Source organism: Primulina tabacum, chromosome 7 (assembly GCF_025594145.1).
Source record: "Primulina tabacum isolate GXHZ01 chromosome 7, ASM2559414v2, whole genome shotgun sequence".
Classification (NCBI taxonomy): domain Eukaryota; kingdom Viridiplantae; phylum Streptophyta; class Magnoliopsida; order Lamiales; family Gesneriaceae; genus Primulina; species Primulina tabacum.
The window spans coordinates 39,115,574-39,141,489 of record NC_134556.1 but is presented as its reverse complement, the minus strand read 5'-3'; the positions used below and the strand labels follow the sequence as shown (position 1 = coordinate 39,141,489).

The following is a 25,916-nucleotide window of genomic DNA, read 5'->3' as shown; positions in this document are numbered from 1 at the left end:
TCATGCTAAAAGTTAAAATGGATACAAACAAATATTTTTATAACAGTATTCATTTATTCGGTTTGTTCATTTCGATTTTACAGCTGCAAAGTTAATAATAATAATAATAATACATGCCAAAGTGGCCAGTTTCCTATGTTGGTTTTCTTTATCTTAATTTGCTGGCCTAGAAATAGATCAAGATCAGAATAGCAAGAAAATCTAACGCCCATATCTGTATATTGAATCTCTTTATAAACAGAGAAAAAAATAAGAAAACTTTAACTGATATTCGAAACAATATCTCATGTAAACAAGCCAAAGCGAACAGGGACAATTGGATTCTTCAGCCAGCTTTCTCCCTGTAAGAAGGGTCCAACAGTATACTTCAAGGCATCTTCCCTCTTAATGGTTTTGCATCCTGGCCATTTAACTCTTCCAGAGGTATTCGACCCCGGGCCTTTGTTATTAAACTCTGCATAATAAAGGGTCTTGAGCGCAAAATCTCCTTCCCATTCAAGCCATCCCTCAGGCTGAATCAGATCGCCTATCTCTGATTCCATGACAATGGTCCTCGAGTATTCTTTCCAGGGCCTGCCTAGATAATTCTTGAATTTCGCCTTCTCTGGCTCGAGCTTCGGATCTGCCAAAATCTTACAGTTCTGAAGCACAATCCCTGTGGTTTGCCTCCTGTCCATACGCCCCTGAGCTGTGACGATATTCTTCTGGTTTTCCAATGGTTTACGAATATAGATCATGCAGTTTTGGAACACGGCAGCTGCATCACCGAATATGAAATCTATTGTGCCGGTAATGTAACAGCTTCGGTAGAACTGTCTGTGGGTTTGAGCATACAAGGTGTCCTGGAATCCCTCCATTCTGCAGTTAACGAAGATTGAACGATCCGCTTGGACTCTTAAAGCCACGGCTTGATGTTTTTCGGGACCGGCAGTGTTCCTGAATCCAAGTGATTGGGCAATGAATCCTTCCCCTAAAGCGGCTGCAAGATTGTGAAAAATATAAATAAATTTTCTTGGAGCATGAAGTATATCGTCCTGGTTTAAACTATCGTGAAGATTTGAATCCAAGGAATACCAAAAGTAGCTGTCTGAAATGTTGGAACTCCATCTACGAAGTTCTTGCTTCCCGAGATGATGCTCTTCTGTGATCCATCACCGTACATTGTGACGTTTACCATTTTCTTGGTAACCATCACGCTTTCTTGGTACACTCCTTCTTTAACGTAAATCACATATCTGCATTTGCGTGCAAATTGGAAACAATTTACCAGGATAACAGGCATGAGAATCAAGTAGAAACCGAGAAGAAACACTACAAATTGTACCGTCCCGTGTACTTCTCAGGCATAGCATTCAATGCTGCAGAAACTGTGGTAAAATCTCCACTGCCGTCTTTCGCAACAGTCACATTAGGCCTAATTTTTGGAGAATTTGTCTTCAACATTCTCCGGTTCTCTCGACTGATCCACGATGGGAATCCATCTTCATCTACAGATAAAAGATTCCGTTTCACATCAGAAACTTGCAAGATGGAAAAAATACTTGACAATTGCGACGTAATAGCAAGAGCATTGCTGCCAAGTTCCCTAGTAGTCTTCAAAATCTTCTTCAATGCATCCTTTTCCTTCCCTTCAGGAAATCCATCGATACATGTCTGCTGATAAGACAAAACGGCACTCAACCAATTGCTTAAGATCACCGGTTTCTGACGAAAACTTTATCAAATCTTTGCCTTCTATACTAGAAATAGAGCTATTCAGCTCCTCCTTAGCATCATTTAGCAGCACCAAACAGTCATCAAACGCTGCCTTTTTAAGAGGGCTATCAAATTTGAGTCCCGAAGCTTGTTTGATAACCTTATCAATCTCATCTGAGGCAACAGAAAAAGCGGCCTTGAGAATATCCTTCGGCTGAGCAGTGGCATTGTCCTTGACTGCCTTTGACAGGCTATCTTCGCACGTTTGCTTATAATCCGTGCCCGCACAGACAGATTTTACGGCCTTATCAGCCGTGACGACCTGTCTAGGAGCAGAGTGGGACTCGCTATGCCCACCTGTACCAGCATCTAGATTGTTTTTGTATGCAACGGCACAAACAGCAGCAGCAGCCAAGAGAAGAACACCTACACTCGAAGCAATGGCAATAGTGATCCTCCTTTTAATCTTTTGCTGCCTCTCTTGTTTTCTACGTAATGAAATCTGGTCGAAATCTTGAAATGCCATTGCTGATATGGTAAAAGTATCTCTGCCTTGGCTACTATCGAATCAAGCCAAGGCAGGATTTCCTTGTTCTAAGATGTTTAAACAATCTTTTTCTTGGCTTGCTTTTGTAAAATATATATGAAACGCCGTTGCGGTGCGGATGCTTAGGCGAGCGAGGTCTGGATTAGAGAGAATTCAGGAGCTTTCATTAAAATTTGAGCAATTTAGTTACAAGATTAAGGCAGTGGATGATGGACAAACATCCATTTAGCGAAGTTTATTTATGAAACGCCGTTGGGGTGCGGATGTTTAGTCGAGCGAGGTCTGGATTAGAGAGAATTCAGGAGCTTTCATTAAAATTTGAGCAATTTAGTTGCAAGTTTAAGGCAGTGGATGACGGATAAACATCCATTTAGCGAAATTTAAGTTTTTACTTGTGGATTGTTTATGTGAACACGCTTATTCCTTTGTTTAACTTATGATTGTTAATTAGCGTTTCTTACATCTATCCGATTTTGGTTCAAATTGCGTGCGAACTTGGTAAACCAAACACATAGTAGCCTGCAAACACACTGGTTATTCTAAATATATCCGAATATATATTATAACACGGTATAAAATAGTATAGAAAATTCAATCATTTACTTTTATGTATTATAAATAAGTTGTAATTCTTGAATATCCATAATTAGTTAAATGTGTAACTTAACAATAACTAGACAAGTTCAACAGGTACTTGAATAATATTAAAAAGTTATATTGTTTCAGGTGTGAGCCAAACCGGATGAATACCCTATCCCTGTCGCGGGTATCCATTTGTCTCCTGCTATAAGTTTTGACACTGTAAACGGATCTGCTTGTGCCGAATCATTGAAAATATGGTATCCAGGCCATTTCACTCGTGCCGCTAAGCCCGCACCTGGTCCGGAATTCATATACTCACCATAATATAAAGAGTCCAAATACAAATCTCCCTTCCATTCGAGCCATCCCTTGGGACTAATGCCGTCACCAATGTACGATTGCATGACAACAGTTCGCGAATATTGCTTCCAGGGCCGGCCTAGGTATGTTATGTTCATATTTAAGATATCCTGTTCAACTGAAATGTTGCAATTTTGGATTGAGAATCCCGATTCCTCTTCCGTACAGTTTCGGCTCTGAGCCGTGATGGTGTTCTTTTGGCCAACAAGGCCTTTCCGGGCCTTGATTTGACAGTTTTGGAACACGGCTGCAGCATGTCCGCAGATGAAATCGACGGTACCTGTGATATGACATTCCCTGTAAAACTGTCGGTTTTTATGCGCGTAGAGGGTATCCTGGAATCCCCGAAAAGCACAATGATACAAAACCGATTGATCGGAATTGGACATGAATGCCACGGCTTGTTCCTTATGCGGCCCGGCCGTGTTCTCGAATGTTATGTCCCGGGCGACGAATCCTTTCCCTTTCACAGCTGAACAAGAAAACATAGAATTAAGGGTTTGTAGCAAGAGTTCTACATTAAAAAAAAACATTGGAACTCTTAATGTGACTCCATATTAGATAAAAAGAGAAAATGGCACTCCCTGAAAAGTATTTCTTACAAAATGTTGCAGAGTCCATCGTTTTCAATCCATCAGGATGGCTGTGATTACCCCTGATCACTGTTTCATCCATCCCATCTCCAACGATCATTATGTTCCATTTTTCCTTATTGATCGCCACATACTCATAATACACGCCTCTTTTTACATGTATAACATATCTTTTAGCACTATATTCCGGCGCCGTCGCAACTAGCATCACCGATCCTGCTGAAATTCCCCGTCCCATCCGCAGCAACCACCACATCCACCGTGGTGTTTGTGGAGTTGAGGAGGTTCTGGTCATGGGGACTCAACCAAATAGGAAACTTGTCGTGGGTTTTAGGTTTCTTGCTGCCACGAATGGTGTCAGGGGCCGTGACCGTAGTCGGTTTGACCATTGAGAGAAGTTCGTGGAGTGACGATGCGATTAGGTCTAGGTTGCTCGAGATTAGATTTTTCACGGTCCCATTTATGCCATTCAACCCTTCTTTGCATGTTTCTTGATCTATTAATGCACCACTCAGCCATGTTTTCATGTCTGAATTCATATTTCCAGTGCCATTTTCTTTGCCTGTAAATTCAAGATGTTATATATTTTTGAAAAGAAATTCAAGATATTATATGTTGACGTTCGAACACAAATGGAAAAAAACTATATTTAATTAAACAATTAGATTTTTAAGAAATTATGTATAATATAATGATTCTTAAAATTTATAGATTTAAAAGTATAACATAGCTTTTTAAATATACGTACGTATAATTAATGTAGTTTCTTTTTCTTTTTTCGTTTGGTAAATAACCATCCTTGATTGATCATGAGTGATGAGATCCTAGATGACGGCAGCCACATGAATATGTAGCCTTTCGTAGATATTTCAACATATTATGTTTAATTTCAATTTAGTTTATAATTTTATTTAAGAGATTTTCAACTAATTAATTCCACTACCATTTGTTTAATTTCTCACATATGCTAAATTCCTCTTTAAATAACAAAATGCTGATAACATTCTTATCTATGGTGTTGAACAGGGAAAATGATTTTTTTGGTTTATCAACTTTTCTAATTTTGAGTTTTGGATAATTATGTTTTCAAAATTTGGCTTCGCTGCATTAACTTTTAATTTCAGCTATTTTGATCAAATTACTGATGTGACATCTGACACATTGGCATTTTTCGATGTCATGTAAACATTTTCCAGTGTCATGTAAGTATTTTTTAGTATCATGTCATAAGTTGGATCAAAATAATCGAAAATTAAAAGTTAGTATACTAAAACCAAACTTTGAAAACCCAGTGAGCCTAAATAAAAAATTGGAAAAATTAATGGGGGCAAGACAATTTTCCCTAATAAAGGACACTACATCCTATATATAAATATAAAGTTTTAATTGATGATACAAGAAAAATACGTCTGGTCTAATACACACACACACACACACACATATATATATATATATGTTTCCCTTGATTTTTAATTGAGATTAACCAATATTTTTATAGATTTAAATTAAATAATATGCAGGAAGTGTTTCTCCTAAAATAAAATAACACTGTAGTTAAAAGTTACACCATGCATGCACATTCAGCCAAAGAGAAACAGAAAAGGTTGAAGATGTTTACTATTTCCGTTCAGAGAAGCCGAAACAACCCAGCTCAACTCTTCCACAGAAGTATCCACCAGATCTTGGCAATCTCGGACAGCAATAGATAGTCGAAAATTGTCCATTACTCCGGCAAACCCTGATAAAACGGAACTCACCTGCTGGATTGTCTCAATGGTAGCATTGACGGAACCTACGAACTCCCGTGTCGGAACATTCAGACACTCCAACGTTTCGAACTCCGAGTGTACAATATTAGCTAAACAAAGGCACAGAGTCAGCAAGAACAGAATTTTCCAGAAAGCCATATTTGCGAGATTAATTAATGGTGACAAAATGTGGGAGAAACTGGTGTTTTTTTACAGCCTGAAGTGTTTGTGTGTGTGTGTGTATTTTCTCTGGCTAAGAAAATCTTACAATATTCATACAGAACTGGGAAGAAAGAGTTGGTTTAAATAATTGTGATCCAGAGTTGGATTGTAAAATATGGTTAATATTATTTTCTTAACTTTGAGCCACTTGGTTTGCCATAAATTATTAAATGTTTGTTAAATTATATATATATATATATATGTATATGTATATATATATAAAGTTTTATATCGCATTATATTTTATATTTGATTTGAGTTAATAAATATAATATCTGTTTGTTAACTTATTATATAAATCATGTAAATTTGATCACTAAATGAAGGCGCTTGAAGAGGAAGTGCCGGCGGCGACTGTTTAACTACCAAAATCTGATTCTTTTGGGCTAATTAAGCTTTTATTATTATTATTATTATTAGGCAAAAACTTGTGTGAGACGGTCTCATATGTTATATTTTGTGAGACATATATCTTATTTGAGTTATCCATGAAAAATTATTACTTTTTATGTTAAGAGTATTACTTTCTATTGTGAATATCGGTAGGGTTGACTCGTGTCCATATGTAAAGATTCGTGAGACCGTCTCACAATAATAATAATAATAATAATTATTATTATTGTTATTATTATTATTACTTTTAAAATTTTAGAATTACATTCTTTTTTAATAAAATCGTGAAATATACCTGTTTTGTTGTATTTGTGAATTTCAACGAGTGTTATGTATGTATATTTGAAAAACGATTGTTTAGCTAACGACTATGACATGGAATCATAGTATTTAATGTTTTACTAATTAACTCATTTAATATCAAATCAAACTATTCCTTTCATAAAGATTAAAGCATACTTAAAATGTAACCTTGCTAAACCAAGAAACAAATTAAAGGGACTAAAATGCGTCAACTTGTCAAAAATAAAACTATGCCAAACGTTAACATCAGCTGGATAAATAAATAAAATTTGTGAAAGATAAGATTTTAGTCCTCTGACATGTTTTTTTTTTTTTTTGTTTTTTTTTTGTTATCGATCAATTCATAGTCTTATTTCATTAATTTGGATTTTTTTTTTCAATTTTAGTAATTTTTAGTATTAACGTAGCATCAGACACGTCAGCAATGTTTGTCTCCACGTCGTCATTTTGCCCGTGTCACATCAGCTCTCTAGTGAAAAAAGATTTAAATAATAAAAATACAAATTAGTATATTAAGATTGTAAATTGACTGACAACATGATAAAAAATGAAAATTATGCAACTAAAGTGAATTATTTTATGACTTTTGATATATTGATCATAATAAAAATGCAAATTAGTATATTAAGATTGTAAATTGACCGACAATAAGATAAAAAAATGAAAATTATGCAATTAATTAAAGTGAATATTTTATGGACTTTTGACTGATTGATCATAATACCTATTTGCCAATTTGAATTTTTACATAACTAATATATCCGTTCAAACAATAAAATTACAGTCACGCAAATTCCATCTATGACGTTAGTTTCCAAAACAAAAGGAAACATGCAAATTAAGTTAATGAATTTCCGTGAAGAAGTGGAGTACACAGTAAGTGAATTATAAGTATTCAATATATTGAAAACTCAATTTTAAACAAATAGATCAAGTAATCTGGTTTACCTAACTAGCGTAGCTTGAAGGTTATTATATTAGCCCGAAATTTACACAATACATACAGAAAAATAACAGTTGATATTTGTCACGCGCGTCATAAACAAATAATATGTCATTCATGCATGTACGAGATGTAGGAAACTTTAGTTAGGCATATTCTATTTTTCGTTTCTCATCCTCAAAACAATAATAGACATTTATACATAAAAAAAAAATTACCTCTTAAATTTAAATTATATAATTAAAGAAAAAGAGCTAGATAATCAAATCACATGCATGCAACGTAGAAAACATCAATTATCACTGCTCTTTTTTCTCATTGCGAGTATATAAATACGAGTGACTAGTCTATGCTACAACAGAGATCTTACTGTAAAATAAAAAAATATTGAAAACAAACCGAAAATAATATCCCCGGTGTAGCATAAACTCGCCCATAGAAGCACGGAGAACTGGTTTGTCTTTGGAAAGTAGTTGCTTCTTTTTTTCTTTATTTGAGAAGAATAGAAGTAATCGCGTCTATTAAGTTAATGAAAAAAGCACGACGTTTTAAAAGCAAGGATCAAAAGACGCGTTTAACAGCTAGCGCTTTATATTCTATTTCTGTGATTAATAAATAGAAGTAATGCAGTCCAATCTTTTTTTCTTTTTTATTATTATAGTAATGCTTTAATTATGTCTATTTTTGTATAGCTGGGAATTTTTTTTTAAAAAAAAAAACACACATAAACACGCTAACACAGTATACCTCAAAATCTGGTTCGGAAATTTATCCACTTTCATCGAATAAGTTGGAAATAATTTTGTTGACATGAACGAAAATGGGAGAAATTCGCAGATTTTTTCTAAGAAGAATTTCTCAGGTTTTAGTGGTATGTGAAAATTTTGTAATTTTATCACTTGAATTATTATTATTATTATCTTTATTATTATTATTATTATTATTATTATTATTATGTCTGATAATGAAGTTTTAATTTTCATCACTTCTAAATTGATTGTTTCATGTTTTATTGAAACAAAGAACAAAACATATTAGTTTTTTAACAGAGTGCTATGACACAAATTACAATTATTAAGAACTAGCGCTCTAATGCAGACCGATTCTGATAAATTTGGGGTTTGAGTTTAAATGTTAAAAAGTTTTTAAATTAAATTGTGTGTCCAAATGATCACTAAAATACAACCCGCCATACAATTTTAGAGCTAAAATTACTAATAAAATTTGTATAACCAAGTTGCTCAACGATTTATTTCTCGATTGATTATATAGCCGGGTCTATTCACGTTTTCTTTTGACATGGTTGATCGGAGATAAAGTGTTGATTAATTTGAACTTTGAGAAATTTCGTTATGCACTTACTACCAACAAGGTTTTATAAGAATGTGAACATTTGGGAAACGTTCATCTATTTTTTTCAAGTAATTCACTACATCAATTTTCGATTTTGCTTATCTTGGTTACGAGAACTTCAACATGTCAATTTTAAAAATAAATCATCCCCATTTATATCATAATAACCCCTATAAGTCAAAAATTTTTCAAGACTTCATTATCTGAATGTTGTTACCACTTCAAGTTGGAAAAAAAAAACAAATGATTCCTAATATTTTTTAAACTGCTCCAATAGAGTTTTCATAGAAAAACGAGTTTGATCGATTATAAAAATATAATACCATTACATCCAGATATGAAATATATAGACATGATAGGGAAAACATATTCCATGATAAATCCCTCCGGAGTGAAGCAAAAGCTTCAAAATCGAGATTCACAATTATCGAATGAGATGAAAAACTCCATTGTTGATGTGAGGACGTAAGGAAATATGAATGTCTATAATGAAGAAGATATGCTTATTCGAAGAATTTTGTGATATTGCATTGTTAAGATTGGAACTTGGACATAACTCAACCCCAAAAGCTAGCTCTAGAGGGGAGGAGTGTCCAAGACCATATATACAACTCTCAGGTATTTTATCCAACCGATGTAGGACAACTAACACACTTCCCTCACGCCCAGGAATGAACATCTGGAGCGTGAAATTTACAAATGACTCAATTATGGGCAGAACGTGTGATTCAACTATGAGCAATCCAACACATAACGGTGAAATCTGAGCTCTGATACCATGTTAAGATTGGAACTTGGACCTTACTCAACCCCAAAAGCTAGCTCTAGGGGAGAAGATTGTCCAAGACCATATATACAATTCTCAGGTATTTTATCCAACCAATACAGAACAACTAACATGCATTAATATATACCGTTATATATTGAAGTTTTTTCCCTCAAAATTACGGCTCCCGAAAATATGAGCCTGAGTCGAATGACTCTTTTTCCTCCGAACAGGCATGGCCCTGTCCTAATGCGCCATACATATTAATAAATAACTTGTGTAAAAAATCTAGTAATTATAGTAAAATCCATATTTTTTTAAAAAAAAAAATTATAATATTTTTCTAATTGTTATTGGTGATAGGATAATATTTGTATTAAATAAAAAAATATTTTAATAATTTGATAAGAGGACTATTTTTTGTTTTTGTAATAATATACATATAGAAGTCCTTGCTACTGAGCCTGTTGATTTCGTAGCATTCGGTAACCCAACTCGGTATACAGGCCCATTTACATTTTAAGTTTGGGCCACTGTTTCATCTTCAAAGTGTTACTTGATATTCGGCCCATCTACGTTCCCGATCAAATTAGTGGTTTAGGGTTTGAACAAAAATTTGAGGGAATATCTGTCCCTAATCACCAATTGAACCTGCATTTTGAGGTCGGGTGATTGAATTTTGATTAAACATAATGGGAGAGAAGATGAGGATTTATATAGGAGGATTGGGAGCTACTGTAATGGAAGGTGATTTGAGAAAGACTTTTAGTTCACCGGTTTTAGGGACTGTTGAATCTGTTGAAATTATTCGCAGCAAAGGTCGCAGCTTCGCCTACCTAGATTTCATTCCCGCCTCCGAGAAGGGACTCGCCAAGCTATTCAGCACGGTTTCTTTCTGTCTCCCTCTCTATTTATGTTAATGTATGCACTGCCTGTGTGTATAAGTTTTGAATTTATCGTGTTTAGGCTGGAGGGTCTATATATTTTATAGTTCATTTACTTAAACGTGAAAGGGTTCATTAGCCATTGATATATGGTATTAATACTTTCTTATATCAGGAATACACGTATCAAATGATAAATTATGAAAGGTAAATTGTCGTTCGTTCACACTTCAAACTTGAATGCTCGTCCAAAGTCTCAGTGAGAGCACCATTAATCTTTTTCCTGGTTAAGAAAGCAAGAACTTTGAGGCCTTTAAAAAAGTACAGTCTTACGTGAATACGTAGAAAGTTATGCTACTGGCTAGGCCATATTTGATTAGGAAGTTCACAAAATATTGTAATAATTGAGTTTTTGGAAGCCCTGTCCAATCTTAAGCAGGCAAAAAACTTTCTTTTTTTGCAGTTTCTGGAGGATATGAGTCAGTATTTTCCAGAAAAAAAGATTTGTGTAAATTTGAGTGAAGACTTTAACTTATGGTTTTAACCTTGTTTTTACTTCCCATACAAAATTGTTAGATTTCAGTGTCTCACTTGCCGAAGAGTTGTGCTTAGTTATCTCATTGGATGAATGAATTATGCAGTACAATGGGTGTATGTGGAAGGGGGGGAGGCTTAAACTCGAGAAGGCCAAAGAACACTATCTTTTTCGTTTGAGACGTGAATGGACTAAAGATAACGATATTGGGAAAAAGTTGCCAGATCAGAATGTTTGTGCTGATGTAAACTTGCATACTTGGCAGACAACCAAGAAAAACTTAGACATTGAACAAATGCATCTCCGGATTTATTTCCCCAAATTGAGAAAGGTTTTTCCTTTTTAATCTCCAACTATATGTCTCTCATTTAAATTGCTAGTTTATCTTTGTTCTGTTTCTATCATATAATATTGCTGTTACATCATGTCAATATTTATGGTTCTGTTTTGAAGATAAAACCTCTGCCTTTCAAAGGATCGGGAAAGCACAAATATAGTTTCCAACGGGTTGAAGTTCCTCCCCTCCCCGTCCACTTCTGTGATTGTGAGGAGCATTCTGTGCCTCTCAAATTGGCTGAGAAAAAGTTTGGAATTTATCTTGACACAGAAACTTGTGGGGTGAACGAGGAAGAGCTTAACATGGTGAAGTCCGTATTGAACAAGTTCTTGGAGAGGGAGAACCGTGCTAAGCCAGTTTCTAACGTGATTGAATTTACTGAGAAAACATATACTTCTATTAGCTCAGTTGATAATGTGCAAGTCCATGGCTATGAGGATGATCAAGTTAGTGACGAAGACGGCCTTGTGATTAACATAATTTCTCACCCACGTAACAGAGTTTCTCTGGTTAAGAACAGGGGACAGGAACATGAATTGCGTGGAAGTAAAAAATCGATGCATGCGTTTGGCAAAAAGAGGAAAACATCTGTATCCATGGACGATGCAAATGTTATGCCCCCTTATGAAAGGAAGATGCGAAAGCAAGGCTCACAAGACCACGTTGGTGATTTACGGATTGATGTGACAACTCGACCAGCAGAAATCAAATCAGGTTCCGCTCACTTGACTGATGGTGTGGCGTTATCGAAAAAGTCGGCATGGAGAGATCTGGTTAATCAGAAGGGAAGTGCTATTTTCCACATTTCAGATGTTTTGACGAACCATAATCCTCCTGAAGTTGCATCCTCGAGCAAAAAAGAAATGCGTGACAACCGGTCAAGCACTGACAGAGAATCGGAAAAAGTTCCTGATATTCAATCCGTTAAAATGCACGATGTTGAAGATATGAGATCAAGCACTGACAAAGAATCGGAAAAAGTTCCTGATATTCAACCCGTTAAACTGAGCGATGTCGAAGATATGAGATCAAGCACCGACAAAGAATCGGAGAAAGTTCCTGATATTCAACCCGTTAAACTGAGCGATGTTGAAGATATGAAATCAAGCACTTACAAAGAATCGGAAAAAGTTCCTGATATTCAACCCATTAAACCGAGCGATGTTGAAGATATGAGATCATCCAGAGGTGCCGCATGGCTTCAAAAGTCATCATGGTTACAACTGGTTGGGGACACGACTAACAGGTCATTCAATCTTGCACAAATTTTGCCTGAATCTCAACGGTTATATGGAAATGATGTTTCGAGTTCAACAAACAAAAACCAGCAAATACCAGTCCCCAACAATCGAAATCACCCTGTTGAAGATATTGGCAAACCTAGGGAAAAAGCTGACAGCGACACCGTCATCATCGCACCTAAAATTTCAAGAATAACGAGTTTGGATGCTTTAACCAAGGTGCAGAATCACACGAGTCTAGATGAACAAGAAGATGCATCCTCGCCAGCGACTAACAAAGTGCCTGCACGGGTGCCAATGCCAGTACCGGACATTGTTATAAGCGACACTTGTCCTTTCATGAGAAGTGCTGCTTCGATGAAAGAGTGGACGAAGGTGAAAGCAACTTTAAGTGCCCGTAAGAAAAAGGAGAAGTTGAAGGAGAACGAGTAAGGCAAGGAAAAGATTGAAGGAGTTCGAATCGACTGAATGTTAAAAAGAATGTATGTGTAAAGGTGACTTTACTGTATGGTGAACGATTATTCGTATGGAGTTGGGAGCGCACAAGTCGTGTTTTCATTTCCCCAACTACAATTTTATTTAATAGTGTAATAATCATTTAAAGATAAGAAGAAAAACAATCATCGTGTTTCAAATAAAAAATAATGGAGGGTCAAAAACTGAGAAAACGACATGTTACCAAAGATTCACACAATGACTAACGTAAGATGCTCTCATTTGTACTCTGTCTAATCAAGCGTATGTTATATATAACTAAGAGATTTTTAATTCAATAAATTAAAAAAACATTATAAAATGTAAGCACATTAAAATATATAAAGCAGTTCAGGTTTTTTTATAATGAATATTCTTTTTTTTTCAAAAATAAAATAATGCTCCAATAATGGATTGGAGTATTATATATATAACAAGGGAATAACAATTAATTGTAATAAAACCAATTTTATAATTTTTATCTTCATTTTACTTCTACATTCGTAACTTCTAATTTTATGAATTTAATTTGGGATTTTTAAGATTCTATAATATCCATGTTTCAAATTTACTGAAGCATTTTTTACTATTTGGCTAATAATTTGAGATAGTTCGTTTTGTCTCTCAAATTATTTTATTTTTTCATTTCACAGTGTTTCCTTGATTTCAATACTATCATCTTCAATATTCACGGGAACTGAAATTTTCTCGAATTTGCTACTGAAAATGGATTCTTAATCGGTTTCTGCATCCAATACTGCCCCAGGAATCAAAATTTGATATTTACCAAGTCACCGCCTTTTCATTATTACAACCATATTCTTCTGTTGATCGTCAACTTTAAAGATTCAAATGTTAAAATCGAAACAGAAAATTTCTGATGAAGACTTTGTACGGTCCACTACCTTTTTTCTACTATTTGGCTGCAGATTGATGAAGGACTAATATTCTGCTCAGGCAGCCTCTGGATATTGAGTGTTATTCCCAGAAATGGAAGATCAAAGGTCTGTATACACATTAGATGAAGCGCTTTCTACCGTGGGATTTGGGAAATTTCAAAGTCTGGCTCTGGTTTTCACCGGTGTCGGATGGTTTTCGGAGGCCATGGAGATGAATCTGCTGTCCTTTATTGGGCCAGCAGTCAAGTTTGAATGGTCACTTTCTCCCACGGAAGAGAGCCTCCTTTCGACTGTTGTTTTCGGTGGGATGCTAATCGGAGCTTATTTCTGGGGATTTTTAGCTGATACCTATGGGAGAAGGTAGCCATTTCTGGGAATTTCTTGTGTTAACTTTAGAAGCATTTGATATTCTGTTTTAAAGAATGCACTTGCCATTTTTTCCAGGGGAGAATCCAGCTGCCGAGTGAGGCCATCACTCCTCACCTACACGTTCTTGAAATTTTATATTAATTAATTTTTTTAAAAATACAAGTGTTGGCACCTGAAATTCATTTATTGGCACCATCTTACACTCTCAATCTTGCTCCCTAATATCTGCACACACCCCTGCTTTTCTGCAATACATTCTTCAAGTCACTTTTTGCATATATAAGTACCGATACCATAGTATATATATAGATTCTTTTTGTCATCAAATTATTTTGGACCGGAACAGGTTTAATCGCGGGCATGCTCTGTTTTTCAGCAACAATTGTCCCTGCTTATACTAACAACTATCTTTCTCGGTACTTCATGTCTTTTTCCCATCTCTCTCGTTATTGTTGGGACCCTATTTGTGACTTTAAGCTTCGACTGAGCTGAATTATAAAAAAACGTTGAATCAACCTTTTCTTTGATGCATATAGTATTCTCCGGAAAATTTCAAAGCACAGCAATTGATGGCCACATTGTTGAGCCTAGTTAAATCTTGTCAAAGCAATTGGATTGCATTTACTTGTCGTTCTTTCTTTATTAGAGTCTGCCAAATTTCAATCAGGGTGAATTACTTCCATTTGTTCAATATTCTTGTCCATTTCCTACTTAATCCGTGCTAAAATGACCTTTATTCTGCCCTTTACAGATGGGTCTTCGATGCATAACCGCAGTAACAGTTGTAGCTGGATTTCTAAGCTCATTTTCCCCCAATTACGGGTCGCTACTTGTGCTCCGATGTTTGCTTGGATTCGCTGTTGCAGGTGGACATGTTTTCGGATCTTGGTTACTTGAGTTCATACCAAGTTCTAACAGAGGTGCTTGGATGCTAAGTCTGCTGATTTTCTGGATTCTTGGTGAAGTGTTTGAAGCCTCAATTGCTTGGGTATGCCGATTGCCAGATCAAACCATTTCATATTTATTTTTACATTATTATACATAAAATTTAAATACTTTTGGTGCAGATTATCATGCCTAGATTGGGGTGGAGATGGCTACTTGCTCTCTCTGCCACACCATCTCTAATAGCACTCATATTGTCCAATTTCATTCCAGAATCTCCAAGATACTTACACATGAAAGGTGAAAACAAACGAAACAATAAGAATTTTGGAGAAAATCGCTCTTATCAACCGCAAAGATCTCCCAACTGGTTGTCTTGTATCTGATCAAGAGATGGTTATAGACGAAGAGGATTCTACCTCGGAAGCAACCCTTCTCCCATCCTCAATTAAAAAGACGACGTTCCTCAAATCCATATTCGAACTCTTTTCATCTGATCTATGGGGGACCACTCTTCTGTTGTGGATTCTGCATTTCACATTCACATTTGCTTACTACGGAGTTGTGTTAATGACATCTTCATTGAACAGCGGAAGCAATGAGTGTGAATCGAAGACTAATAATTTGGAAGGTTCAAAGGATGCTAGCCTCTATGTTAGTGTTTTTATAGCTTGTTTAGCAGGTAATCTTGTTCTTCTATGTATCGAAATTATTAGTAATTTTTTCAAAATTGAAATTCTGAACTAATATTTGAGATGAGTTGCGCATGAACTGAGTTGAGCTCAAATATACTCCAGTAATACTATTATCAGGCTCAACTCAATTCACAGTTTTGACTTGACTATGGAACTCCGCTCCAGCTCAACTTTCTATTTTCTTGGGTATCGATTTGCAGAATTCCCGGGGTTTCTCATAGCAACAATTCTTGTGGATAGAATAGGCCGAAAGCTCACCATGGAAATATTGACCCTTTTTGGGCTCATTCTAATCCTACCATTGTCTTCCCATCAGAATCAGATCGTAACAACGGCTTTGCTATTCGGTGCTCGAATGTTCCTTTTTGCTGCATTTTCCACCTTAACCATCTACGCAAAGGAGGTAAATTGCAATATTCTTGTGTCTTAATTCTTATCATGAGTCCAAAGCAGTTGAGTCGACCTAAGTATGTAGTAACACTATCCTTGAGCTCAACTTGATATGATACGCTAGCTCTATGCTATATGCTATAGCACTACTTGAGCTCGAAAAATGCTTATCGTCGAGTAGCCACCATAACTTGATCCATGTGTTTATTGAGTGATTAACTCGAATTAAAAAAATCTCAATCTCAAACTTTAAAAAATGACCACCCTATCCGGCTTAAAAGTTTGAAAGACACCAAGATATACTAGTGATTTAACTAAAGTAGATAAAAAGAAGTAAGATGAATGAAAGAAAATGACTCTAGCTCAAATAGCTAATTTATGTTTAGCTGCTCAAATAGCTTGACTCACTTGTGCCATGTTGCTCTCAAGCAATTCTGCTCTTTATCTACTTTGTCTTACGTTACAACCATATGATATTCATATAAATTGTTACACTTGCACCAGGATCACTCAAATGGGAATTTAACACTGTAAATTCCATTGACAACCACTTCACATATGCCCTCGTTTTACACATGAGTTAATCGTGTGATCTTATAAAAACACTCACACAACACACACCCGGTATCACATGCATTTATCCTGAAAACGATGATATGAAACTTTGTTGTTGTTTCTTTGGGGTTAACAATGATGATAGGTGTATCCAACATGTGTAAGGGCCAGTGGCTCAGGACTTGCAACCTCAATGGGAAGAATAGGTGGAATGTTATGTCCACTCATGGCTGTGGGTTTGGTCAGAGGATGCCATCAAACTGCTGCGGTTGTTATGTTCGGAATTGTAATAATTATTTCGGGAATTTGTGTTATGTTTTTCAAATTTGAGACCAAGGGAAGAGTTTTAACAGACAACATTGTTATCACTGCACGATAATCTACTTTTCCCATGTTAGAATTTTGGTTTTCTTGTAAGAAAGACTTTTGCCTGAGAATTTAGTTCTCCAGTTGTTGGAATTTGATATGCATTTAATTTCCTTCCGTTTGTATTTTTGAATAATTTAATATAGTGAATAATCTGCTTTCATAATGAAGAAACGTTTCGATATAATTTTTATAATGAATAGGTAGAATCCTAGAATCTAATCTAAAATAAATAACCAGGAATGACTATTAATCACTTGCTGATATGATTCACACTTTGTAACCCTTTTTTCCCTCCAAATTACCCCACGATTTTTAATTTCAAATTTTTCTTTTTTAAAAAAAGCCAAAAGGGTGTAATATTTATTTCATTTTACAATCATAATATAATGTCACATCCACTCCATGGCAAGATCATAAAGTTTATGTATTCAGAGAACTTGGACAAAAAACAACAAACTTACTACTATGTCAAAAGGACTTCTTTCTGGTCTAAAAGCTTGCGTGCAATGAAAATAAAGAGAATATGGATATCGATTTATGAAACCATGGCACTAGAATGTTGAGACAAAGGGAATACTACCAATTCGAATACGTCAAACGTTTGATTTCAACGACTCAAGGCGCCGCAACATCTGCTCACAGGCCCGACATTGCAATCAAGCGCTTGGTCTCGGAAGGACTATACAGCCAAGCCCTTTCATTCTACAAACAACACGTCCACCCGTTTGAATCAAGCTCACACACAGCCTTCGTTTTTCCATCCATCGCCAAAGCTTGTGCTCATTCCCAAATTCACCAATCTTTGGGTCTTCAGGTCCACTGCAACGTCATAAAAAATGGGCTTGATTCAGAATTTACTGTATCGAATTCCATTATATCAATGTACTGTAAGTTTTCGGGTATGGAGAATGCGCGGAGGGTGTTCGATGAAATGCTCAGTAGAGATACCGTTTCTTGGAATGGGGTGATTAATGGATATATTCAAAATGGGCTCTTTTCGGAGGCATTGAAGATGATTCTTGGAAATGTATGCGCATGGTTTTGTGCCCAAGCCTGAGCTGATTGCGAGTGCTGTTTCTGCATGTGTTAAGAGTGAAAATTGGAGGCTAGGAAGGGCTATGCATGCTCTTGTATTACTTGATGAGAGAATAGAGAAGTCAGTTTTTGTTTCCACTGCATTTCTGGATTTCTATTGGAGGTTTGATGACTCGAATACGGCATTTCTTATTTTCGATAAGATGGAAGAAAAAAATGTGGTCTCTTGGACTTCTATGATTTCTGGATGCATCGATGCTTGCGACTATTTCACTGGATTCATGTATTTCCGAGCTATGCAAGTTCAACATATGAAGCCCAACAGAGTGACATTGATTACCATTTTACCGGCATGTGCAGATTTAGACTCAATATTGCTCGGCAAGGAGATTCATGGTTACGCTATACGCCACGGTTTTGATTCCGATTCACACTTATCATCAACTTTATTGCATATGTACTGTGAATCTGGCGAGGGATTGAAGCTTGGGAAGCTCATATTTGAAAAATCGGGTAAAGATAATATTGTTATGTGGAGTGTGATCATCTCAGGCTACTCTCACAGAAAGGATAGTGCTAGAGAAGCTATAAGGCTGTTTAATGAAATGCAAAAGATTGGGATTCTACCAAATAATGTGACCATATTGGCCGTTATTTCTGCATGTGCTAATCTAGCATCTTTACTAGATGGCTTTGTAGTCCATGGTTGCTCTTTGAAACTGGGTTTGGGTACCAACTTGTTCATTCAAAACGCTCTTATTAACATGTATTCCAAGTGCTGGTGATCTTAAAGATTCTGTTCAAGTGTTTGATGAAATGGCGACTAGGGATTGTGTTTCTTGGAGTGCTCTAATTCATGCGTATGGACTTTATGGCTATGCAGATGAAGCTCTGCTAGTCTTTAATGAGATGCGAGAGAGTGGAATAAAGGCTGATGAAGTGATATATCTTGCCGTTTTATCCACTTGTAACAACGCTGGACTTGTAGATGAAGGCCAAATGGTTTTTGATCGAGCCTTAAAAGATGCAGATGTATCCTTGACGATGGAGCATTATGCTTGTTATATTGATCTTCTTGGAAGAGCTGGTAAGCTTGAAAATGCGTGCGACGTTGTTGATAGAATGCCCATGGCACCTAGCCCAAGGATTTGGAGTTCATTGGTTTTTGCATGTAAACTTCATGGAAAATTGGATATTGCAGAATCATTAGCTTGTAAACTAGTTAGTGTTCAACCTGATAATCCTGCTAATCATACTTTGTTTAGTATGGTGTATGCGGAAACTGGTAAGTGGTCTGGGATGGAAGAAGTGAGAAGATACATGAAGGAAAGGAAGTTGAGGAAGAGCTGTAGCTTTAGCAAAATTTTGTATGGATAATCAACCCGAACATTTGGAGTTATATTGGTCTTCACCAATGTTTTAGCATGTCACCATGAAGTAATCAAGAGAGATGAAATATATTTACAATGGTGTAATATATTTATGCTTCGAAGTCAAACATCATACATACAAAAGCATATTATTGTTCTTTTATCAGCAATTTGTAACATTTCCAGGATGTCATGAAAGGTTAAGTCAAAAAATATTTCGGGCACCACAACAATCAATTTCCAATTGAAACCAGATAAACTCAAAGAAAGAAATGCTTGGCTATACGACCTTTAGTTCCTGAAACCGATTTCCAGGAACCCTAATCCCCAGATCTAAGGCACAGACAGAAGCTGTCAAGAAAAGAAACTACCTACCAAAGGTCCTATACGAAATGAAACTAGTATCATCAGTAATTGGATAACCAACAGAAAAATGTCATATTTATCCTCCTGGAGATGGCATATATGTTCTACAAGTGATAGGCCTGTTTTGGCTGAGCAGAACCTTGCAGTCCATTTCACCTAGCAAACACTGCAATTAGATTGTGTCAATTTAACCGACGGCCATTCGATTTCAGGAGAAAATTACAAACAAGAAAAAGTTAGCCACGCACAAAGCACCATTTTTAACAAGTACACAGAAGTAAGATTGTGTGTGTGTGTCTTGGAATCATATAATTTGGTTTGTGCTCATGCTATAACACTGCACAGATGTTCAAGCGATGCGCATTAGCAATTGTGCACTTACTAGTTCATGAGAATGGCCTTCCAACATTCTGGCATAGAAACATCTATTCACCAACAATATATTAGAAATTGAACAGCCTAAGAATTGAAAGTCTTAAGCCATCTCTTGGAGGTAACTTAATTGACTGTTCACACTTTACAAGAAAAATAATAAAATGCAGCCATCACTTGAAAATCATAACATTGACAAGGTCATTCAAAGTCACAATAATTCTCAGGTTAATAAATAATAAAAAAATATATATAACTGGTTAATAATTTCTCATTTATTAAATAAATTATTGACCTTGCACAACCCAATAAAGTAATAATTAACCATAATCTGCACCTATATACTATCAAAAGATTCGGAATTTCGAACAGGAATTACAAAGCTTGACTGAGGTATACCAATGGAAAGAAAGGAGGCCAATGATCTCATCGGTGGCAAGGTTGTAGCACATATTCAATATTTTAAAGGATGTTTCCCATGATAGTAACTTGCCAATAGCATAATAACCGAAGTTTCAAAGGCACAGCCGCCTTTTCTTGATATCAAACAACATATTCTTTCTCAAGTTCTTACATGAGCGCCACAATCTTGATCAAATTTTAGCATTTCAATGTTAGCCAGCCTCGAAAATTCTATTTATAAGCTCTATCATCTTGTTCGCCAACTTGAACAATCAAAGCTTAACCGTGCAATCAATTTCATTTTCGTCACAATCCATTGAAAGCCAATAGTAGCATCAATAATTATCTTTCTTCACACAAACTCATCAAATAAGAAAGACATTAACATAGAAAGTGCAGCAAACTTTGGACAATAGAAATTTATAATTACCTCCTGAGGCACTGCTGCTCGGACCATCAGGTCCGCTCTCGACCTTTCTAAGGGACGGCGGCACATATATCTTAGCTTTCCTAAGAATCTCAGCCACCACCCAATGCTTCCGCTTGCTAAGCGGCCTCGAAGGATCCAACCTCACCTGCAATTATATTAACAAACAGAAATAACTATTATCACATCCACACAATCATTCATCTCAATCAACGACTCAAATTTATAGATAAAAACCAATTTTGACTGCGTGAGAGTGGGAGAAACTAACACGATCGCCGATGTTGCATTGTTCTTGCTCGTCGTGTGCCATAAATTTGGAGGTGCGCTTCACGTATCGGTTGTAGAGCTTATGGTGGAAGAGCCGATCCACTGCCACCACCACCGATTTCTGCATTTTGTTTGAGACGACTATCCCCACCACCGGCTTCATTGTCGTTGAGATTCTCCCAATCTTCACCCCCTGCTAAACCCTTCGTGACCGGTGACACTGCTAAGCCATAAACTTGGGCTTTTTTTCTTCGATGTCATATTCATTTTATGGGCCCACTCAATTTGGCTTCTAACTAAACATCGGGCCGTCCGACTGAAACGAGTGCCTGGTATTAATTCATTCGATGGGTCTATGAGAGAGGCCCGAATTTAGATGTTCGAATTTTTCGAGCTAATTGAGCTTCTAACTATACATTGGGCCGTTCGACTGAAACGAGTTTGGCTCGAAAGAGGTGTATTATCGTTGTTGTAAATGAATCGAGTCAATTCACAAATTTTTTGAGTCAACTAAAAAAATATTTGATTCATATTTGAATTTATCGAACTCAAGTCGAATTCTAACATTTTTCGAGCCAAACTTGAACAAAAAAAATATTTTGTTCAACAATTCGCAAGCCGCTCGCGAAGTATTAATATTTTATTAATATAATATAATTTTATTAAATGTATATTTCGAGCCTTTGAGACGTTTCAACCTTTCGAACTTCCATTTTTGAACATTAATATCCGAAGAATAGTTCGCGAACTGGTCTGAAGATTTAGAGACGAACTCAAAAGTGAACTTTCTTTTGAGCCGAGCTTGATAAAAAAAATTAAAAAAATTCGGACTTCGAATTAAGCTCGAACGCGAATATACTTAATTCGAAGTCGAATTCGAACATTAAAATTTTAATGATATTTAGCTCGATTAAGCTCGTTTACACCCCTAATCTATATATTTTCTAGCATTTGTACTCGTCATATTTTATACTAACGTTATATTCTATGCGACACTGGGTGAAGTTCTGAAACATCCACCATTCCACATATTCCGATGAACGGTGAAAATCTACCAAATAACATATCCAATGAAGCATATCCGATGAAACATAAAATCTCCTTTATATAGCAATCTTGACAATTTGGAGAAAGATCTCGACTTCGATACTCCTAAAACCCTCCACCCAAATATCATAACAATAATAATATAAGATTTATCAATTTTATGGATGGTATGAAAGATCTATGTTGCATATTCTAAATCTCCTTTAGAAGTAGAGATAAATTGAATATTTGTAATCATTGAAAAGACTTTGAATATATGTTTTTTATCGATTGGTAGCACGTTTGTTTTGTGTATAAAATGTCACGAGTTCAAATCCTGTCATCCTTACTTTTTAAGAGTTAAAAGAGTAGTAACGAGGAATCATAAAAGTGTATAAAATGTCACGAGTTTCAAATCCTGTCATTCTTACCTTTTACGACTCAAAGGAGTAGTAACGAGGAATCGCAAACACCTTCTGCAAAGTATATTTAACATCTAATTACCAGATATAAGATTTACATTTTATGATTCTTTCATTTACTTACTTTAAATTTAAAATACTACAAGGAAAGCAACACAGTTAAACGTTACAGGCTTAGCGGGGATAAAGGCGGATAGGCAATCCCTTGGTAGGGATAGGTATTGGATCGACAACAATCTCCTCATCCGGGACAATTTTATCCCACCGGAATCTCGTGACAAGATGGTGCATGAAAACCAGGATTTCTAATCTTGCATACTCTTTACCGGGGCACATTCTTGGTCCTCCACCAAACGGAACAAATGTATATGGAGCTGGCCCATCTCCCTCGAATCGCGACGGGTCGAACTTCCGGGGATCCGGGAACGCATCCGGGTTTAAGTGGGTCGAGCTTGAACACCAATACAGCTGCATTAAATCATTAATCGTGAATGAGATTGGTCGGTTTGTTTCATTAATTTCAAATTTTATTAATTGTAACTTACCTTCCAACCCTTGGGGATTGAGAATCCATTGTACATGAAATCAGACATGGCTTCTCTGAAAGCACCTTGGAGTGGTGGGGAGAGCCTTAGCACTTCACAAGCAACATTCCATGAATATTTCATCTTTTGAATGTCATCCCAGTTCAACATCTCACCAGGACCTTTGGAATTTGCAATCTCAATTTGCTCTAACAACAATAATAATCAAAATAATTATTATTATTTTTTAAAAAGAAAGAAATAGTTATTTAGTTAATGATACTATTTATTAAGTGATATATGAAAATAGAGAAAACATTATTTAAGCAGTTGTTTTAGTTATATACACAAATTGGTGGTCGTTGGTCGTTAACAAATTTGCCGGAAGAATGACCATCGGCATGTTTTAGCAAATATATACATTTTTGAAGAAGACATTCCATGTGCATGCACATTCCAACCGTAAAATACGTTCAATTTTGACAAATAATAAACTTATAATTTATATGAATATTGAGGAAAAAAAAAGTAATAGAAATTTTTAAAAGAGGTAAAATTATGATAAGTTATTTTTGATAGGTCGGAAAATTTCATACCCTTGTAAACTCCTTGGTAGATCCGTGGCAACTCAGACAGATACTTCACCACGAACGTACACGCAGAGCTAGCGGTATCATGCCCTCCAATTAGCAACCCCAGGATCTTATTCGCGACATCCATTTCATGCATGAATCCACCATTCTCATCGCTTGTCAAAAGCATATGGGACAGAATATCTTGAGTAGGCGACGCTTTCCCTTCCGACAGATCGATTTTTCTTTGCTTGATGATGGAAACAAGCTCCTTCCTGAGGAACCTCGAGGCTTTCATGGCCCTGAAAAATTGTGTTCCAGGCAGTTCTATGGGCATAGATATCAAACCTGACACTAAAACATTGAAGGGCTCCGCGAATCTGTGTACATGGATTGGATCTTCGACGCTGATAAAGATTTTGCACGCTAGCAAGAAGGTATAGCTCTTTGTCAGAGGGAAGACGGTGACTTCTTGTTTGTTCTCCCATTTTTCTGTGAAGTGTCTCCGTGCCATGCGATCCATTATGCCGATGTATAGTCGAAGGGCTTCTGCTTTGAGGACGTTTGTTAGGATTTTTCTCATTCTAATGGACTCTTTTTTGAAGGACGTTTGTGCTGAAGTTGGGAAGAGCTTGTCTACTGAACTGGGCCACCATGATTGTACTAGCTTGTTCTCGTTTGAGAACAGGAACTTGTTGCCATTTGCGCCGCAGAAAACAACCACCTGTTCACCTAATAGATGGGTTCTGAAAACTGCGGATGAGAACTTTTTCAAACGATCGTAGATGAACTTTTCAGGGTGACCTTTCCAGCCGGTGGAGAGGAATTCGAGGCTTTCGCCGACGAATGGCCACCCGCTTCCACCCGGAGGTAGTGGTTCTCCGCCGCCGCTGACGAAGGAGGAATGCTTGTTTTTGAAGAAGAGGAGGTGGAGGAAGAGGAGAACTGAGGATACGAAGAGGCAGAGGAGAAAGACGAACAATAACTCCATCAATGAATGCAGAAGCTGTGTTTGTCTTTTTCATCTTTTATTTTTATATTAGTACTACTTCGGCAACCAACAACGCTTTGGTAATACGACTTCTATGTCTGTTAGGCCATGATTGATCAATTTTTTTGTAATGAAACAAATATTTATAATTGTAATAAAATATATCATTATTATTATGAAAATATAGATTTATAATACTTAATTTAAATAAAAAATTATTTTATAAATATAGGATATGAAGAGTGAGAATCATCATTCTCATCCAAAATAAATGAAATGTGTTTTACCACAAATATAGGAATGACCATCTATTCCCATATTCCGCATTTTAGTATGTTAGTGAAATTTTTATTTTATAATTTCACAATACTATCTAAACAAAAACTTGTGTGAGACGGTTTAACGGGTCGTTTTTTGTGAAACGAGTCTCTTATTTGGGTCATCCATGAAAAAATATTACTTTTTATACTAAGATTATTTTTTTTATTGTGAATATCGGTAGGGTTGACCCGTCTCACATATAAAGATTCGTGAGACCGTCTCACAAAAGACCTACTCTACTATCTAATCCCCTGTTCCACAATTTTATTTTCATCATATTTTCACACTTGCCATTTCAATTTTTAAAATTCGAAACTTCCATTTTAGTTTTTTTTTATAAAAAAAAACTATTTTCTTCTCTATTTTTTTCTACGACCCACAAACTAATATATATTGAATATAAACATATTAGAGTGATCTCTTTTATATGCTCGTTAAAGAGACCGATGGCTCATGGCTATGGGGTTTTTTACGGATTACCGTAAAAAAAAAAGTCGAATATTTAGAATAGGTCAAATACAAAAGTTATCATATACCGAGAGGCGTGATATTTAGACAAAGTCACAAAAGGCGTGACTTACTTTTAAATTATTATATTTAAAAAAAAAAAATTGAAGTCACGCCTTTTAGAATGGCGAGACTTCTCTTTAAAAAAAAATATAATAAAAATAGTTATAGTT

General features: G+C 36.0%; 5 protein-coding genes and 2 pseudogenes across 7 annotated transcripts; 3 read left to right on the top strand and 4 right to left on the bottom strand.

Annotated features, from left to right (window-relative positions):
• Nucleotides 1-12: 12 nt before the first annotated feature.
• Nucleotides 13-2,428, bottom strand: LOC142551909 (putative pectinesterase/pectinesterase inhibitor 45). The gene is given in 4 exon segments (XM_075661393.1): nt 13-979; nt 1,075-1,235; nt 1,325-1,692; nt 1,694-2,428. Coding segments are annotated over 4 exon segments (1,752 nt in total). The 5' UTR covers nt 2,222-2,428; the 3' UTR covers nt 13-284.
• Nucleotides 2,429-2,853: 425 nt separating this feature from the next.
• On the bottom strand, nt 2,854-5,792 carry LOC142550993 (putative pectinesterase/pectinesterase inhibitor 32; annotated as a pseudogene).
• A 4,294-nt stretch (nt 5,793-10,086) lies between these two features.
• LOC142551908 (protein REPRESSOR OF SILENCING 3) lies at nt 10,087-13,085 on the top strand. 2 transcript variants are annotated; one of them, XM_075661392.1, is made up of 4 exons: nt 10,087-10,392; nt 11,031-11,255; nt 11,378-12,138; nt 12,214-13,085. In XM_075661392.1, exons 1-4 carry the CDS (start codon nt 10,198-10,200, stop codon nt 12,932-12,934), a joined length of 1,902 nt encoding a protein of 633 aa, XP_075517507.1. In that variant the 5' UTR covers nt 10,087-10,197; the 3' UTR covers nt 12,935-13,085. The 2 variants fall into 2 exon arrangements, with proteins under 2 accessions (XP_075517507.1, XP_075517506.1); XM_075661391.1 differs by having other exon boundaries at nt 11,378-13,085.
• Nucleotides 13,086-13,583: 498 nt separating this feature from the next.
• On the top strand, nt 13,584-17,252 carry LOC142551907 (organic cation/carnitine transporter 7-like; annotated as a pseudogene).
• A 328-nt stretch (nt 17,253-17,580) lies between these two features.
• On the top strand, nt 17,581-20,019 carry LOC142551905 (pentatricopeptide repeat-containing protein At4g31070, mitochondrial-like). Its single transcript, XM_075661388.1, is given in 3 exon segments — nt 17,581-18,156; nt 18,158-18,952; nt 18,954-20,019. Coding segments are annotated over 3 exon segments (1,854 nt in total). The 5' UTR covers nt 17,581-17,694; the 3' UTR covers nt 19,551-20,019.
• LOC142551906 (uncharacterized) lies at nt 19,670-21,625 on the bottom strand. 2 transcript variants are annotated; one of them, XM_075661390.1, is made up of 3 exons: nt 21,382-21,625; nt 21,114-21,258; nt 19,670-20,075 (listed from the first exon to the last, which is right to left on the bottom strand). In XM_075661390.1, the coding sequence occupies exons 1-3, from the start codon at nt 21,541-21,543 to the stop codon at nt 20,062-20,064; spliced, it is 321 nt and encodes a 106-aa protein (XP_075517505.1). In that variant the 5' UTR covers nt 21,544-21,625; the 3' UTR covers nt 19,670-20,061. The 2 variants fall into 2 exon arrangements, with proteins under 2 accessions (XP_075517505.1, XP_075517504.1); XM_075661389.1 differs by having other exon boundaries at nt 19,670-20,065.
• A 1,242-nt stretch (nt 21,626-22,867) lies between these two features.
• LOC142550992 (beta-amyrin 28-monooxygenase-like) lies at nt 22,868-24,950 on the bottom strand. The gene is made up of 3 exons (XM_075660043.1): nt 23,949-24,950; nt 23,374-23,561; nt 22,868-23,296 (listed from the first exon to the last, which is right to left on the bottom strand). The coding sequence occupies exons 1-3, from the start codon at nt 24,913-24,915 to the stop codon at nt 23,003-23,005; spliced, it is 1,449 nt and encodes a 482-aa protein (XP_075516158.1). The 5' UTR covers nt 24,916-24,950; the 3' UTR covers nt 22,868-23,002.
• Nucleotides 24,951-25,916: the final 966 nt, after the last annotated feature.

What these genes read in the sequence shown, in the direction of transcription:
- LOC142550992 (XM_075660043.1), bottom strand. Translation starts at nt 24,915, where the DNA reads ATGGAGTTATTGTTCGTCTTTCTCCTCTGCCTCTTCGTATCCTCAGTT. An exon ending in CTACCAAGGAGTTTACAAGG is followed by an intron (nt 23,562 to 23,948) that starts GTATGAAATTTT and finishes TATTGTTGTTAG; the next exon opens with AGCAAATTGAGATTGCAAAT. An exon ending in CAATCCCCAAGGGTTGGAAG is followed by an intron (nt 23,297 to 23,373) that starts GTAAGTTACAAT and finishes GATTTAATGCAG; the next exon opens with CTGTATTGGTGTTCAAGCTC.
- LOC142551908 (XM_075661391.1), top strand. Translation starts at nt 10,198, where the DNA reads ATGGGAGAGAAGATGAGGATTTATATAGGAGGATTGGGAGCTACTGTA. An exon ending in TCGCCAAGCTATTCAGCACG is followed by an intron (nt 10,393 to 11,030) that starts GTTTCTTTCTGT and finishes TGAATTATGCAG; the next exon opens with TACAATGGGTGTATGTGGAA. An exon ending in ATTTCCCCAAATTGAGAAAG is followed by an intron (nt 11,256 to 11,377) that starts GTTTTTCCTTTT and finishes TCTGTTTTGAAG; the next exon opens with ATAAAACCTCTGCCTTTCAA.
- LOC142551906 (XM_075661389.1), bottom strand. Translation starts at nt 21,543, where the DNA reads ATGAAGCCGGTGGTGGGGATAGTCGTCTCAAACAAAATGCAGAAATCG. An exon ending in AATGCAACATCGGCGATCGT is followed by an intron (nt 21,259 to 21,381) that starts GTTAGTTTCTCC and finishes ATATAATTGCAG; the next exon opens with GTGAGGTTGGATCCTTCGAG. An exon ending in GAGCAGCAGTGCCTCAGGAG is followed by an intron (nt 20,066 to 21,113) that starts GTAATTATAAAT and finishes AGTGTTTGCTAG; the next exon opens with GTGAAATGGACTGCAAGGTT.